The sequence below is a fragment of the Orycteropus afer genome, unplaced genomic scaffold (genome assembly GCF_000298275.1).
Source record: "Orycteropus afer afer isolate SDZICR_OR568_19922 unplaced genomic scaffold, OryAfe1.0 scaffold00311, whole genome shotgun sequence".
Lineage (NCBI taxonomy): Eukaryota > Metazoa > Chordata > Mammalia > Tubulidentata > Orycteropodidae > Orycteropus > Orycteropus afer.
Genome location: NW_006921898.1, coordinates 1,574,559 through 1,587,808, shown reverse-complemented (window position 1 = coordinate 1,587,808; position 13,250 = coordinate 1,574,559). Strand labels below are relative to the sequence as shown.

The 13,250-nt window shown below is 44.7% G+C and overlaps 1 protein-coding gene across 1 annotated transcript in view; it reads left to right on the top strand.

Moving 5' to 3' along the window:
- Positions 1–13,250, top strand: part of LTF (lactotransferrin) — a 43,133-nt gene that overhangs the window by 12,312 nt on the left and 17,571 nt on the right. Inside the window, exons 3-10 of the mRNA XM_042782423.1 lie at positions 800–908; positions 1,248–1,430; positions 1,799–1,946; positions 2,938–2,993; positions 6,551–6,729; positions 8,228–8,402; positions 9,309–9,463; positions 11,504–11,594. Of these exons, the coding sequence (XP_042638357.1) occupies positions 800–908; positions 1,248–1,430; positions 1,799–1,946; positions 2,938–2,993; positions 6,551–6,729; positions 8,228–8,402; positions 9,309–9,463; positions 11,504–11,594 (1,096 nt within the window). The remainder of the gene's footprint in view (positions 1–799; positions 909–1,247; positions 1,431–1,798; positions 1,947–2,937; positions 2,994–6,550; positions 6,730–8,227; positions 8,403–9,308; positions 9,464–11,503; positions 11,595–13,250) is intronic.

The following is a 13,250-nucleotide window of genomic DNA, read 5'->3' as shown; positions in this document are numbered from 1 at the left end:
CCAAGATTATCTTCTGTGTCTGTGTTAATTGGTTTCCCTTTTCTTTGTTGAAGAGGGTCTGTGCAATCCTTCTGCCTAGTCCGCCATCTTGCCCCTGTCACCAGAGCTCCTTTTGAAAGCCTAGTGTTCATAATTTCTAATAGTAAGAAGTTAGAAGTAACTCAAGTACTGAGCATTTGGTAAATTATTTAATAACTTGTGGAATATGGACGTTATAATAAAATATGATGCAATCAATAAAATCAATAAAGGCTCTGTGGAGGTGCAAAAATATGTGCAGTTTTAGATGAACAAAACAATCCACAAAATATGTAGACCTTATTGCAAATATAAGAAATATGTAAGCATGTGGAAAGCAGTATGAACTAGGTTTATGGGATGATCATAGTTTATGATGGTAATTGTAAGATTTCTTCATAGGTATATTTTCTATTCAATGAGAAATAATTGCAAAGATATAAATGTTGAACCAAAACAGAGGAGAAAGCATCTACAGAAAACAACATGAAACAACTGTGAAGGGTGTGGATGGGGGAGCAATAGAGACAGGTCAACACATGGACAGAAGGAACAACCTCAGGGATTAATGGAGTTGGGAGAGTGCTCATTGACCCAAAAGAAATACCTTTGGCTGATGCCATCTCTCAGAGACATGAGTGGATACGATTGAAAGCTGGAGAATAGACAAAATGACCTTTTTGAAGTTCCTTCTGGTCCTGGAGCCTCTATGATGTCCTGCAAGCCACTGCCCTGGATTCGGGCAGGGCTTCTGAAGCAGGTCCGGCCTCTTTTCCTTTAGGCAAACCAGGCAGATGCTGTGACCCTCGATGGTGGTTTGTTGTTTGAGGCAGGCCAGAAATCCTACAAGCTGAAGCCTGTCGTGGCCGAGGTCTATGGGACTGAAGCAAGTGAGTTTTCCTGGGGACTCAGAAGCTGGCTGTGGCCTTAGCTTTGGTCTTGGGCTCTGTGGAGTCAGAGTGGATGAGCACATAGAGGCAGGGGCTGGGTTGGCATCACACTTGCAGGGAGCCAAGTTGCTGGGCTTATTGGACCAGATGAGGTTGTCCTTGATGCTGACTCTCAAGAAAGGGACTCTTTCTGAGGCAGCAGCAGGCTCCCAGCTGCTCTGCACCAGACGAAACCACCACCTTCAGTTCCTTCTCTCCACCAAGGGCTTGAGAGGGGTGGGGTGTTTTTCCTCCTCTAGTCCAGGTTAGGAGCCTTCTATGCTCTCTGCCCTTTTGCAGAGCCACAAACCCACTATTATGCTGTGGCTGTGGTGAAGAAGGATACCAACTTCCAGCTGGAACAACTCGGAGGCAAGAAGTCCTGCCACACGGGCCTCGGCAGGTCTGCCGGGTGGAACATCCCTATTGGGACACTTCGCCCATTCTTGAGGTGGAGAGGGCCACCTGCATCCCTTGAGGCTGGTAAGATGACTGGGAGATAGTGGGTGTCAGACAGGGGTCTCTACTTAATACACAGGCAGCTCTGAGGTCATATATGATAGCAAACTATCATGTGAGCATGTGGGTGAGTCCAAGGTGAAGTGATGCTAACCATCTTAAAACATGTATAGGCAGGGCCCTCTGCACCAGCATCCCTGGGGAGATGGCTGTTGAATCTTCTCTCACCAGTGTGCATTTCCCTGCACTCCCAGTGCAACTCAGAGGGTGCCTGCAGAGTGGGAGAAAGGTGCTCTCTGCCCAAGGAAGCACAGAGCTAGTTGGGGATGTAGCTGACTGGAGTCAGGGCTGGCTCTCACTTTGTGGTCCATCCACTTTTCTGTGTTAAACAGCTGTGTCCAAGTTCTTCTCCAAGAGCTGTGTTCCCTGCACAGATGGAAGACGATTCCCCAACCTGTGTGACCTGTGTGCAGGGGAAGGGCCAAATAAATGTGCCTGCTCCTCTCAGGAACCGTACTTTGGCTACTCTGGTGCATTCAGGTGAATGAGACTATCTGCTTCTCCACAGTGGCCCAAAGTGCCAAATGTCCTCAGATCAGGAGTCTCTTCTCTGGGCCCAAATAGAGCACAGCCTGTTTGCAGGAGACTCAAGAGGAGTGGTGTGGAGTGCTGTGGAGATAGGAAAACTGAGTACAAAGAGGGTGTCAACTTTGTCAGTGCACATTACCCTCCAGGTCCCCCCCACCTCAGGCCCATCTCTGGTCTCCCCACCTCTACATGAGCTGGGTGAGCAGTCCTTTCTCCATGGCTCCTTCCGTTTCCCCAGAGAACCCCAAATCAGCTCTGTCCCTGGCTTGTCCTGGACTCTTCCTGCTACTTTCAGCCCTCTCCCCACTCACAGAGGGACTAAAGGAGTCTTGCCAGGAGATGTCCAGTTCTGGGCTCCTAAGAGGGCAGGACAACCGGAGTGCCCAGGCTGTGCTGTGCCCCATCTGGGGCTCTCCCAGTGGAGGACAGGGAGCTCTGCCTGCTCCATCCTCTCCACCTTTCAGCCCCAAGCAAAGGATGACATGCCTGCTACCCCATCTTCCCATGCCACCTCTTGGGGGGGAGGCAGGAAATTTTGCAGAAAGGGAGGCCTCCCCACCTCCACACTCTCCGGGGCAAGTGAACACTCAGTCTTGTGAGAAAAAGCTACATGTCCTCCCAGTATATATTTAAAACCAGAGCCACCTGTCTAGAGACACCAAGCCTTCACACTCACACCCACTCCCACTCTAGCCCCTCAGCCTCTGTGTACAGGCTTCAAAACTCTCTTTTACATAAAAGAAAAAAGTTTTGACTTCTCAACCCTTAAAGTGAAAATTGGAGGCCTCTGGCCAGCCCCTAAGCCCTTCTTCCTTGGATTCCCCCTGTGGGAGCAGACACCTGACAGGACATGACTCCAGGGCCCCTGACCTACAGGGAGGCACAATGAAGAAGCAAGGAGCAGATGCCCTGTTTTGAGCCTTCTCATGCTTTTATTTCACAGGTGCCTGCAGGATGGGGTTGGAGAAGTGGCTTTTGTCAAGGACAGTACGGTGTTTGGTAAGAGCAGAGAAAAGAACCATGGAGACAGCCCCCTTTCATTTTATTCTATCACATGCTGAGTGATGAGCTAATTAGACTCCTCGTTCTCGGCACACTATGATCCTGATTCCCTATGGGGCACGGGTCTCATTTCATGTTACTTCACATGAAAAATTATTAGCTTTCTTTAAATCTCACATGCCCACTGCCTTCTCTTCCCCCTCACAGACGCCCCCGTCCAGGTGCTTTACATGTGTCCTGAGTTGCTTGTTTTCATGCAAATTGTTCAGTGCTGTTTTGTGTTTCTGGTTTATAAATTTACAAAAGCTTTACTGAGCCTTGGAAACCATGCTGCTCCTAAGGTCTTCCATTCAGCCTTTTGTTTTAGAGATTTATCTTGGTTGTTGGGTATATATCTAGTTAAGTGGTCCTCACAGTTGAGGAGTGTTCTATGAAATGCGTCCATTAAATCTTACTTATGTATCACTTTAGAGATAGACAGCCAGGTTGTCCCATGCTATTCTATACCATTAACAGCTCCAAGACTGTTACCCTTATAGGTGTCTTCTTACTGACCTATAGGAGATTGTTGCTTGCTGACCACACACTGAAGCACAATTGCTGAGTGTGTACAGGCCCACAACATCCCACCCAGGACCATCAGAGACAGGCCCACATACTGCCAGTACCACCAGAGACAGGCCCACATCTCACTAGGACCACCAGAGATAGGCCCACATTCTATCCAGGACCATTAGACGGCTCTCAGAAATGGTAGTAGGAGATCTGGTAGCATAGTGCCTGAGGCATTTGACTGCTAACCAGAAGGCTGGCAGTTCAAACCCACCAGCCACTCCTCAGAAGGAAGATTGGGCAATCTACTTCCGTAGTGATACTGCCTCAGAAACCTAAGGAGGGGTTGCTATGAGTCTGGTCCGACTCCGTGGCAAATAACAATAACAACAACAACAACAGGAATGGTAGTACCCATTACATTTTCCCCAACTTTCCATATATGTTCTCATTTCCCCACAGCTTCAAGTTGGGGAACTTCTAATTTTCATATTTTTGTCCAGATGATGGCTTTACAGTGATAGATGTTTCATTGTTGTTTAAATTTCATTTCTCTGACATCTAATGAGTTTGATTGTCACTTAATATGTTTGCTAGTAATTTAAGCTTCCCTTTCTTTATAACCTTTCACTACTTTTCTATTGGGTTTCATGCCTTGTTTCTTCATAATTTTGATTCAAGGATAGAAGTTCTTTCTGTCTAGTTATCAAACAATTGTCAGTTACACACTTTACCATGATCTTTTCTCCATCTGTCATATGTCAATAGCTTGTTTGACCAATACAAGGCCTTGATATTGATATTGTTAAATTAATCAGTTTTGCCCTTTTGGTTTGTCTGAGTTTTTAAAAGATGCTCTCCTTTACCCTAGAGTCATAAAGATTTTCAAAAATAAGATTTAAAGATCTTCCCTCCACCCCCAATATTTCTCTATATGTAGTCTGTCCAGGATATTAGGTATGGAGTCAGCTTTAGTATTTCCCCCCTTTTTTTGTGAGTCAATTTTTCTCACAATAGCAACTATAAAAACTCTACCTTTTTCCTACTAATAATGTGAAATCATTTCTACACCGAGGATGGATTAGTTTCTGAGCTATTTTGTTTCACTGGTGTATTTGTATTTTTCTGTTTTTCTATGGCTTGTTGTGGGTCTTGATATCTGACAGACTTCTAATCTTTCATACATATTTTAGAATCATTTTGTTGAATTTCTTTGAAAAACATCATAATATAATTTTGGTTGGAATTGCACTGAATTTAAATTGGTCCTGAAAAATTGACATATGTATAACATTAAGTTGTCTAATCCATGATCATGATAAATCTCACTTTTTTTTTAAATCACATCTCTTTTTATATCCTTCAACAGAACTGAAAGTTTTTCTTTTCATGGGTTTCATGCATTATTTTGTGAGGATAATTACTAGCTCTTTAATGGTTTTAGTTGGTATTGTAATATCTTATAGTCTATATTATTTTCTCTTTGGTTATTGCTAATGAGGAAAATAATTGATTTTCTTATTTTAATATATAGTTTTATTATTACATATTTTCTTCCTTTTGTTAATGTTTGATTAATATAGGTTGATTTTATGCCTTGTTACCTTGCTAAATTTTGCTATTAATTTCATTAGTTTTCTGTTGCTTTGTTAGCTTTTCTAGCTGGATGATTATATCAGCTTCCAATAATAGTTTATCTTTTTTCCTTTAATGTTTATATCTAATTCTCTTTTTGAATGTGTAATTTGGGATGCCCAGTATTGTATTGAGCAATACGGGTGACAGCTAGCATCCTTGTTTTGCCCCTGATCTTGAAGTGAGTATGTCTAAATTTTCTCCTTTGGAATGATTTAGCTGTAGATTTTTGATAAACGGTGTTTATCAAGTCCAAGAACTTTATCAAGTTCTTTACTTTTACTAGATTTCTGATATTTTAAAGAATCACAAGTAGAACATATCAAATGCTTTTTCTGCACCTATTAAATCTAAAATGTATCATAGTTTTCAATGAACTCTGGTGATGCAGTGGTTAAGGCATTCAGCTGCTAATCAAAAGGTCAGCTGTTCAAACCCACCAACTGCACCATGGGAGAAAGATGGGGTAGTCTGCTTCTGTAAAGATTTACAGCCTTGGAAACCCTATGGGGCAATTCTACTCTGTCCTATAGGGTCGCTATGAGTCAAATTGGCTCAATGGCAGTGGATGAGTGGGTATCATAATTTTCTCCTTCAATCCATTAGCATGGTGGATTACTTTAGCTTTTCTGATATCAACCATTCTTTTGTTAACAGATTAAACTGACAAGCCTTAATCCTCATCTATTAGTTTTTAAATACTCTGTTAGGTTGAGTGAATTAATATGCTATTTGGGATTTTTACATTTATATTCATAAGTAAAATAGTCCTGTAATTCTTTTCCCTGTACTTAACTTTTTCTGATTTTGAGATCGAGGATTTGGGCAGGTTTCTTTCACTGTGTATATTCTGAAGTAATTTATATGAAAGAGATTAATAGTTCCTTGAAAGTATGACTGAACTCACTCATAACTACATTCTTTTCCCCTCTTCTGATACAGCATTGGGGAGTGAATAACTGTATTTCCTGCCTTAAAAATTATTGCCCTTTTTATTCTTTCCAGAGATGAGTGTAAGATAGTGTCCCCTAGCTGGCCCCTGTGCTTGTCTCCACTATGTGACCCTTTTCTCTTTTGCTCCCCAGAACAGCTCTTGTCCCTACACAGGGTTGCAGTGGAAACGATGAGGTGTAGTTTGCCCTCCTTGGCTTGGAACACTGGGCTGACCCCAAGGCTTTCTGGGCAATGTCTTTACCTCTCTTTAAGGCTCTGGAGGAATTCACTGTCTTTCTGAGACTCAGTTTTGTCATCTGTGTAAGATAGCTTCTCAGTTCAAAATTCTGTGGGTAGAGGGGAACTATATAGCTCATGGTTACTGCCTGGACTCAACTCATCTGAGCTCTCTCCCACCCCTTTTCTCCGCCCAGAGAACCTGCCAAACAAGGCTGACAGGGACAAGTATGAGCTACTCTGCCCAGACAACACCCGGAAGCCAGTGGATCAGTACGAGACATGCCACTTAGGCAAAGTCCCTTCTCATGCTGTTGTGGCCCGAAGTGTGAATGGCAAGGAAGACTTGATCTGGGAGCTTCTCCGCCTGGCACAGGTATCCGCACCAACAGTCCTCTCCACTGCTTGGATTTGGGGAGGGGGTGGTCCTTCTTTCTCTAACTTACTGCCACTCTAGAAGGCCCTCAAGAACCTCATCAATGAAGGGTTCATTAGTACATTGGACCACTTGTGCCCAGCCTGTTCTCTAGACAGCAGAAACAATGAATGTCACCCTTCCATCTAGCATTGTTGACTGACAGTATCTCAGAGAGTTCCTCTCTGCCCTTTTCAAGTCTAGTTTCACTTTTCTACCTCACATCCTACAGCAAATCTTCTATGATGTCATGTGGAAGTGATTCCTCCTTCTTATTCCCGTCATCCCCATCAGAGACAGCCGGGAGGTGTCAGAAGGCTGAAGCCCTATGCATCTGGCCCTGTGTATCTACCTTGGTGCTGCCAGACCTCTCAGCTTCTGCTCTGCTGGGTGCTCTTGTGTTGCCCCCTCTGCTTCTGGGCCAGAGTGCTCCCTGGACTTGATCCTGCTTTGCAGCATCTGCAGCCCAGCAAGGACTGCCCTGGCCATGCATGTGGTGCTGGGGTCTTCCTGGGTTACATGGCATGGAAACCCAGCTGCTGTCTTGTAGAATATGGTAGGCACAGAGGAAACCATGTGTGTGGGGTTAGCTACCTTCCAGGGCAGAGAGGTAAGGACACTATCCAGTTCTGGCTTCAGAGAACTTTGAGAAAACTGAAAAACATCTGTATTCAGCCTGTGTAGGCCTTAGGGAGTGGGAAACTACTGAGGTGCTTCATAGTCTTCCTCCCCCATTACTGTCAAATGCATCCTCAGTTAGCGGGAGTAGAAGCAGGGAGAGGAGGAGGCAGTATTCTCAGGATGCTTAGGTGCTTAGACCCCAGCAAATTTCCAAAGAATAAGCCATTGATGAGTTCATGACACAGGGATAACATGAGTCACTCTCTGGAAGGGTGTCAACTGAGGTTCCAGATACTCTTTTTTCAACATTGTTTTATATTTCCTCCCTGTTTGCCATAAACACATTGCCATAAATTCATTATGACTCAGCCATCCTATAGGATAAGGTAGAACTCCCCTATAGGGTTTCCAAGGCTATAAATCTTTACAGAAGCAGACTGCCTCATCCCTCTCCTATGGAACTGCTGGAGGGTTTGAATTGCTACCCTTTTGGTTAGCAGACAAATGCATTAACCACTGGGACACCAGAGCTCCTTCTGATATATGTGTGTGTGTGTGTGTGTGTATCTATCTATCTATCTATCTGTCTATCTATCTATCCACACCAGAAACCAAACTCACTGCTATCAAGTCAGTTCTAACTCATAGTGACCCCCATTGGGTTTCCAAGGCTATAAATCTTTATGGAATCAGACTGCCCATCTTTCTTCTTCAGAGTGGTTGGTGAGTTTGAACCACTGACCTTTTAGTTAGCAACCAAATGCCTTAACCACTGTACCACTAGAGTGCCTTTTTCTGTTTACCATAAACACTTACAATACTATATTCCCTTAATCAGGAAAAGTTTGGAAAGGGGAAAGCATCAGTGTTCCAGCTCTTTGCTTCCCCTCCTGAGAAGAAGGACCTGCTGTTCAAGGACTCTACACTCAGACTTTCAAGGATCCCCCCCAAGATAGATGTTGGACTGTACCTTGGCTTCGGCTACTTCACTGCTCTCCAGAACCTGAGGAAAAGTGAGTGAGGACTGGGAAGTGTAGGGGAGGCAGGGGGCAGGGAAGGCCCTCCCAGGGCACACCTAACACCTGCTCACTTGTGGCTAGGGTGGTTGGTGGTGGTCACTCTTTGGTTTCCTGGCCAATGAGAGCTCTTTACCTTGGTGGGTTTGATGCTGGTCCCAGTGTCTTCTGTCAAAGTCACTCAGGACATTTTAAAAGCATCATGAGAGGCGTCTCCAGAGAAATGTCCCAGCTACCCATTAATGCTGGGATATGTCCTTGTGCACATCAGGGTCCCCAGCCCTGATAGAAAAACCCACTTTTCTCCTATGAACATGAAGTGACACAGCCAGAGTCCTCCTGTGATGAATTCAGGGACCTCCCTTTCCCCCAGGGCCCTGGGCTTGCTTTGGATAAAGTACCACAGTGAGGAACTCAGCCATGGCTATCTTTCTATTGGATGGTCTGGGGTGGAAGTCTAGGTGAACACGAGATTGCATTATAGTTCCTGGGGGTGACTGGGGGCTTCAGGGGAGGTGGCACAGGAGTGCCAGGTGCTATGGGTACTGCCACTGGTCCCATGTTATACAGCTTTCTTCTTGTGGGACAGAGACTTTATAGCTAAATCATTATTCCGAGATTGAGAGATGGATTAGAAGCCAGAGGAGGTTTCAGAGGGAACAGAAGTGAAAAACCCAACTGAAGAAGAGTTTGAGGGGTTGAGTACTGGAAGAGGAAAGGGGCGGTGTCTTGACTCCCCACATTGGCAGAAATGGCTCCCTAGTCCGTCTGCTGGAGGGTGTAGGGTCTAGGGTCTAGGCAGGAAAGAGCAATCTAAGTGGGGTTGGACTCTGCAGAGATTGAAAGGGGTGGCTCCTCCCATTGTCAGATTCCTGCCAACCTGGCTTTCCTCCCTCTCTGCAGGGGCGGCGACAGTGGCCGCCCGGCGCACACGAGTGGTGTGGTGTGCCGTGGGCACCGAGGAGCTGCGCAAGTGCAGGCAATGGAGCCGCCAGAGCAGAGGGAAAGTGACTTGCGCCTCGGCCTCCACCACCGAGGACTGCATCGCCCTGGTCATGGTAGGCAGTCGGCTAGGGGCGGAGCTAGGCAGGGGCATAAAGATGCAGAGCACCAGGGTCGGACAGCGCCTTTGTCACGTGGTAAAGGCAATGTGAGGCCCACCCAGCTGGGGGTCGGGCTCCTCAAAAGGACCAATGGGCATGGGCTTCTTCTTAAAGGTGAAGTTGGGAGCTCCACAGTAGGCGGGAATTGCTGGAGAGAGTCTGCCAGTACAGGTTGTGCAAACAGTCAGTTTTATATTTAAAAAACTGTTTATAGTGAGTTTTCCACTCCTCTAAGTATAAGAACAACTCACCATTATTACAGGTAATTTAGAATTTATAGAGAGAGATAACATAAAACAATAAAATCTACTTGTGGTTAAGGCATTTGGCTGCTAACCCAAAGGTCGGTGGTTTGAACCCACTAGCCACTCTGCAGAAGAAAGATGAGGCAGTCTGCTCCTGTAAAGGTTTACAGCCTTGGAAATCCAGTGGAAGTCACTATGAGTCAGATTCAACTCCATGGCAATGAGTTTGGTTTCTTGGTTTTATGATTTCTCAAAGAGAGATGATGTTGTTAGTTGCCATTGAGTTGATTCTGGCTCATGGCAGCCACATATGCATAGAGTAGAACTGCTCTATAGGGTTTTCTTGGCTGTAATCTTTATGCAAGCAGATCGCCAAGTCTTTTTCTTCCATGGTATCACTGGGTGGATTTGAACTGCCAACCTTTAGGTTGGCACACACTTTCACAGAGAGATACATGAAGTTTGCAGTTTTGGTAATTTTTTACCCTCAGGTTCCAGTGTACATCTATGAACATGCAGGCAACTATAATGGTTCAGATGAGTTATGTAGTTTTTGAGTCCTTCTTTACTTACCAGTATATCATGGGCATTTCCCCACATTAATACATATTCTTCAAACACACACACACACACACACACAAAATCATTTCAGGATATCTTTTATGCTGATGTGTCTCAGTTTAGTCAAGGCCCTACTCCACTTTGTCCCTCTTATTCTGCTGTTATCAATAACTGTGATGAGGCATCCTTGAAGAGAAATCTTTGTCCACATTACCACTTATTTTTAATATAGTTGTAAAAAAGTTATTACTGGGTCAGAGAGGGAGTTTTGCAATCTTGATCAATCTATGTCCTTTCCAGTGTTTCAGCCTTCAGGGTGGGCTTGTTTACTCCAATGGTGAGTGTATTCATTTCCTAGGGCAGCTGTAACAAAGTACCACCAACTGGGTAGCTTACTTATAAGGACAAATTTATTGCCTCACAGTTCTAAAGGTGAGAAGCCCAAATCAGGGCATCACCATGTTGATTCCTTCAGAGGGCACTGAACGAGCATCTATTCCATGGCTCTCTCCTAACTTTCTGGTGATGTTTGGCAAGTCTTGGCTTGTAGACCATGTCAGTCTCTACTTCTGTCTTCCCATGGCCATCTTCCTTCTGTGTGTTTCTCTGGGTCTCTTTTCTTTTTTAAGGGCACTACTCTTAGTGGAGTAGGTAGGACTCACCCTTCTCCGGTATGAAGTTGTGTTAGCTGATTACATCTTCAAAGCCCTTGTTTCCAAACAAGGTCGCATTCACAAGTTCAGGGGGTTAGGACTTGAACATGTATTTTTAGGGAACACAACTAAATCTGTAATAACGAATTAAGTTAATCATTTCTGCTCATGTATTGAGCAACCCTTTCTAGTACTGTGAGTGTAGAGCTAATGAGTGGAGACTAGTCAAAGCCAGATGTTGCTATCTGTCTCCTCAGTGAGGGAGGCTGGTCCAGGAGGACATCCTCAGTGTGCCGGCCACAGAAAGGGTTTTGTTCTTGGGACACAGGATTAGTGCAACTTGTGTCTGGTGTTTCACTCCAATTGCGGGGCTGGTAGAGAATTAATAATGCACATGGTGTTTCCTTTGGGTGCTCAGTTAAAACAACCCCTCTCTCTTTCTGTGCTCTAGGACATAGACATGTCATAGAGCCAGTCTCAGAGAGCTGTGAAGACAGGCTCACTGTGGAGGCTGGGGATTTGCTTTGTCTTTGCAGAAAGGAGATGCTGATGCCCTGAGCTTGGATGGAGGTTTCATCTACACGGCGGGCAAGTGTGGTTTGGTGCCTGTCCTGGCAGAGAATGCCAGTAAGTGGAGGGAGCAGCCTCTCTGGTTTTATTCCCTCTGGTCTATGGGGGTGGGACAGGGAGGATGTTCAGATGCATGGATACATTCAAACAGAAGAATCAAGGGAAAGGATTCATGAAACGGTGTGTGTTACCCATCTATCTATTCCACTGAGAACTGATTTAGCACAGATTAGTTTCCTCTGCTTATTTTAGAACAAGTTTTAGTGCAGCATAACAGATACAGAAAAGTGCATTAAGTGCACTCAGTGACATTTCTGGCTGTACTCCTGTTCTGTTACCTAGTGCCACTCTGACAAGAAATATACCACAAATGGGATGGCCTTAACAAACAGGAGTTTATTCTCTTACAGGTTGGAGGCTTTAAGTCTGAGTTCAAAGTGCCAGGCTCTAGAGGCTGGGTGAAAGCCCCTCAACCTTGGGGCCCAGCTCTGCCTCCTGCTCCCGGCCCACAGGAGCTAGAGGCATTTCTTCACTCAGACAGCTGCTGGCTGCTGAGGCTGAGAAACTCCAAGGTTGACAAGTAAAAAGGCACAGTCCTGATGTTACCAAACCACATGGCAGGCCATTAATTTAAGTCCATTGTAAGTCCCAAGGTCGGCAGAGCATAGCAGGCTGCTGAACAACAACATGGCTACATGCAGGGTCTAAGTGTGCCATAGGCTAGAGACAATTGCCTAAGGCTTCTCCTTATATACAGGAAGCAGACCACATCCCCAAGGCAGCTACTCAGCTGCTTGTGGTAGATCCTGCCATAGAGTTAATTGCCAGTCTCATCGTGGGGAATAACTACCACCAGCTGCCCAGCCACTCAACCAGGTCCAGCCAAGTTGACACACAAACATAACTACCACAACTCTCCTATGTAATTAGTGCCCACATCAAGACACAGAATGTTTCAGAAATCACCTTTGGCCTTCTTGTCACTACCACATCCTGCCAAAGGGAACCATCACCCTGACTTCTAACAGCACGGATCAGCTCTCTGCCTATTTGTGAATTGTATGTGAAAAGAGCCACACAGCATGTAGTTTTTTGTGTGTTTAGCCCACTCAGCATTATGTTTGTGTGATTCATACCTGTGAGCCTGTAGTTTTACAACATCTAATCCCTTTGTATAGAATTCTGCTGTGTGACTCTACTGCAATTATTTATCCGTTCTGCTGTCAATGGGTTTTAGGGTAATTTTCAGTCACAGCTGCCTTAGTTTCTTAGTGCTGCATTAACAGAAGTACCACAAGTGAGTGGCTTTAATGAGCAGAGATTTATTTTCTCAAAGTTCAGGAGGCTAGATGTCTGAATTCAGGGTTCCGGCTCTAAGGGAAGGCTTTCTCTGTTTGCTCTAAGGGGGAAAGTCCTTACCTCTTTTCAATTTCTATTCCTAGGTTGCTTGAAGATCATGTACTACGTGGCTTCCTTGCTTATTTGCTTAGTCTGCTCCTTTACGTCTAAAAAGAGATTGACTTAAGACACACTCATGCTAATACTATCTCATTAACATAATAGAGAAAATCCATTCCTAAGTGGGATTATAATCACAAGTATGAGGGTTACTATTTACAACCCATATTTTTTTTTATTAGGATTTGGGTGAAGATTTACAGAGTAAATTCACTTTTCATACAGCAGTTCACATATACTTTGTCTCATGTCATT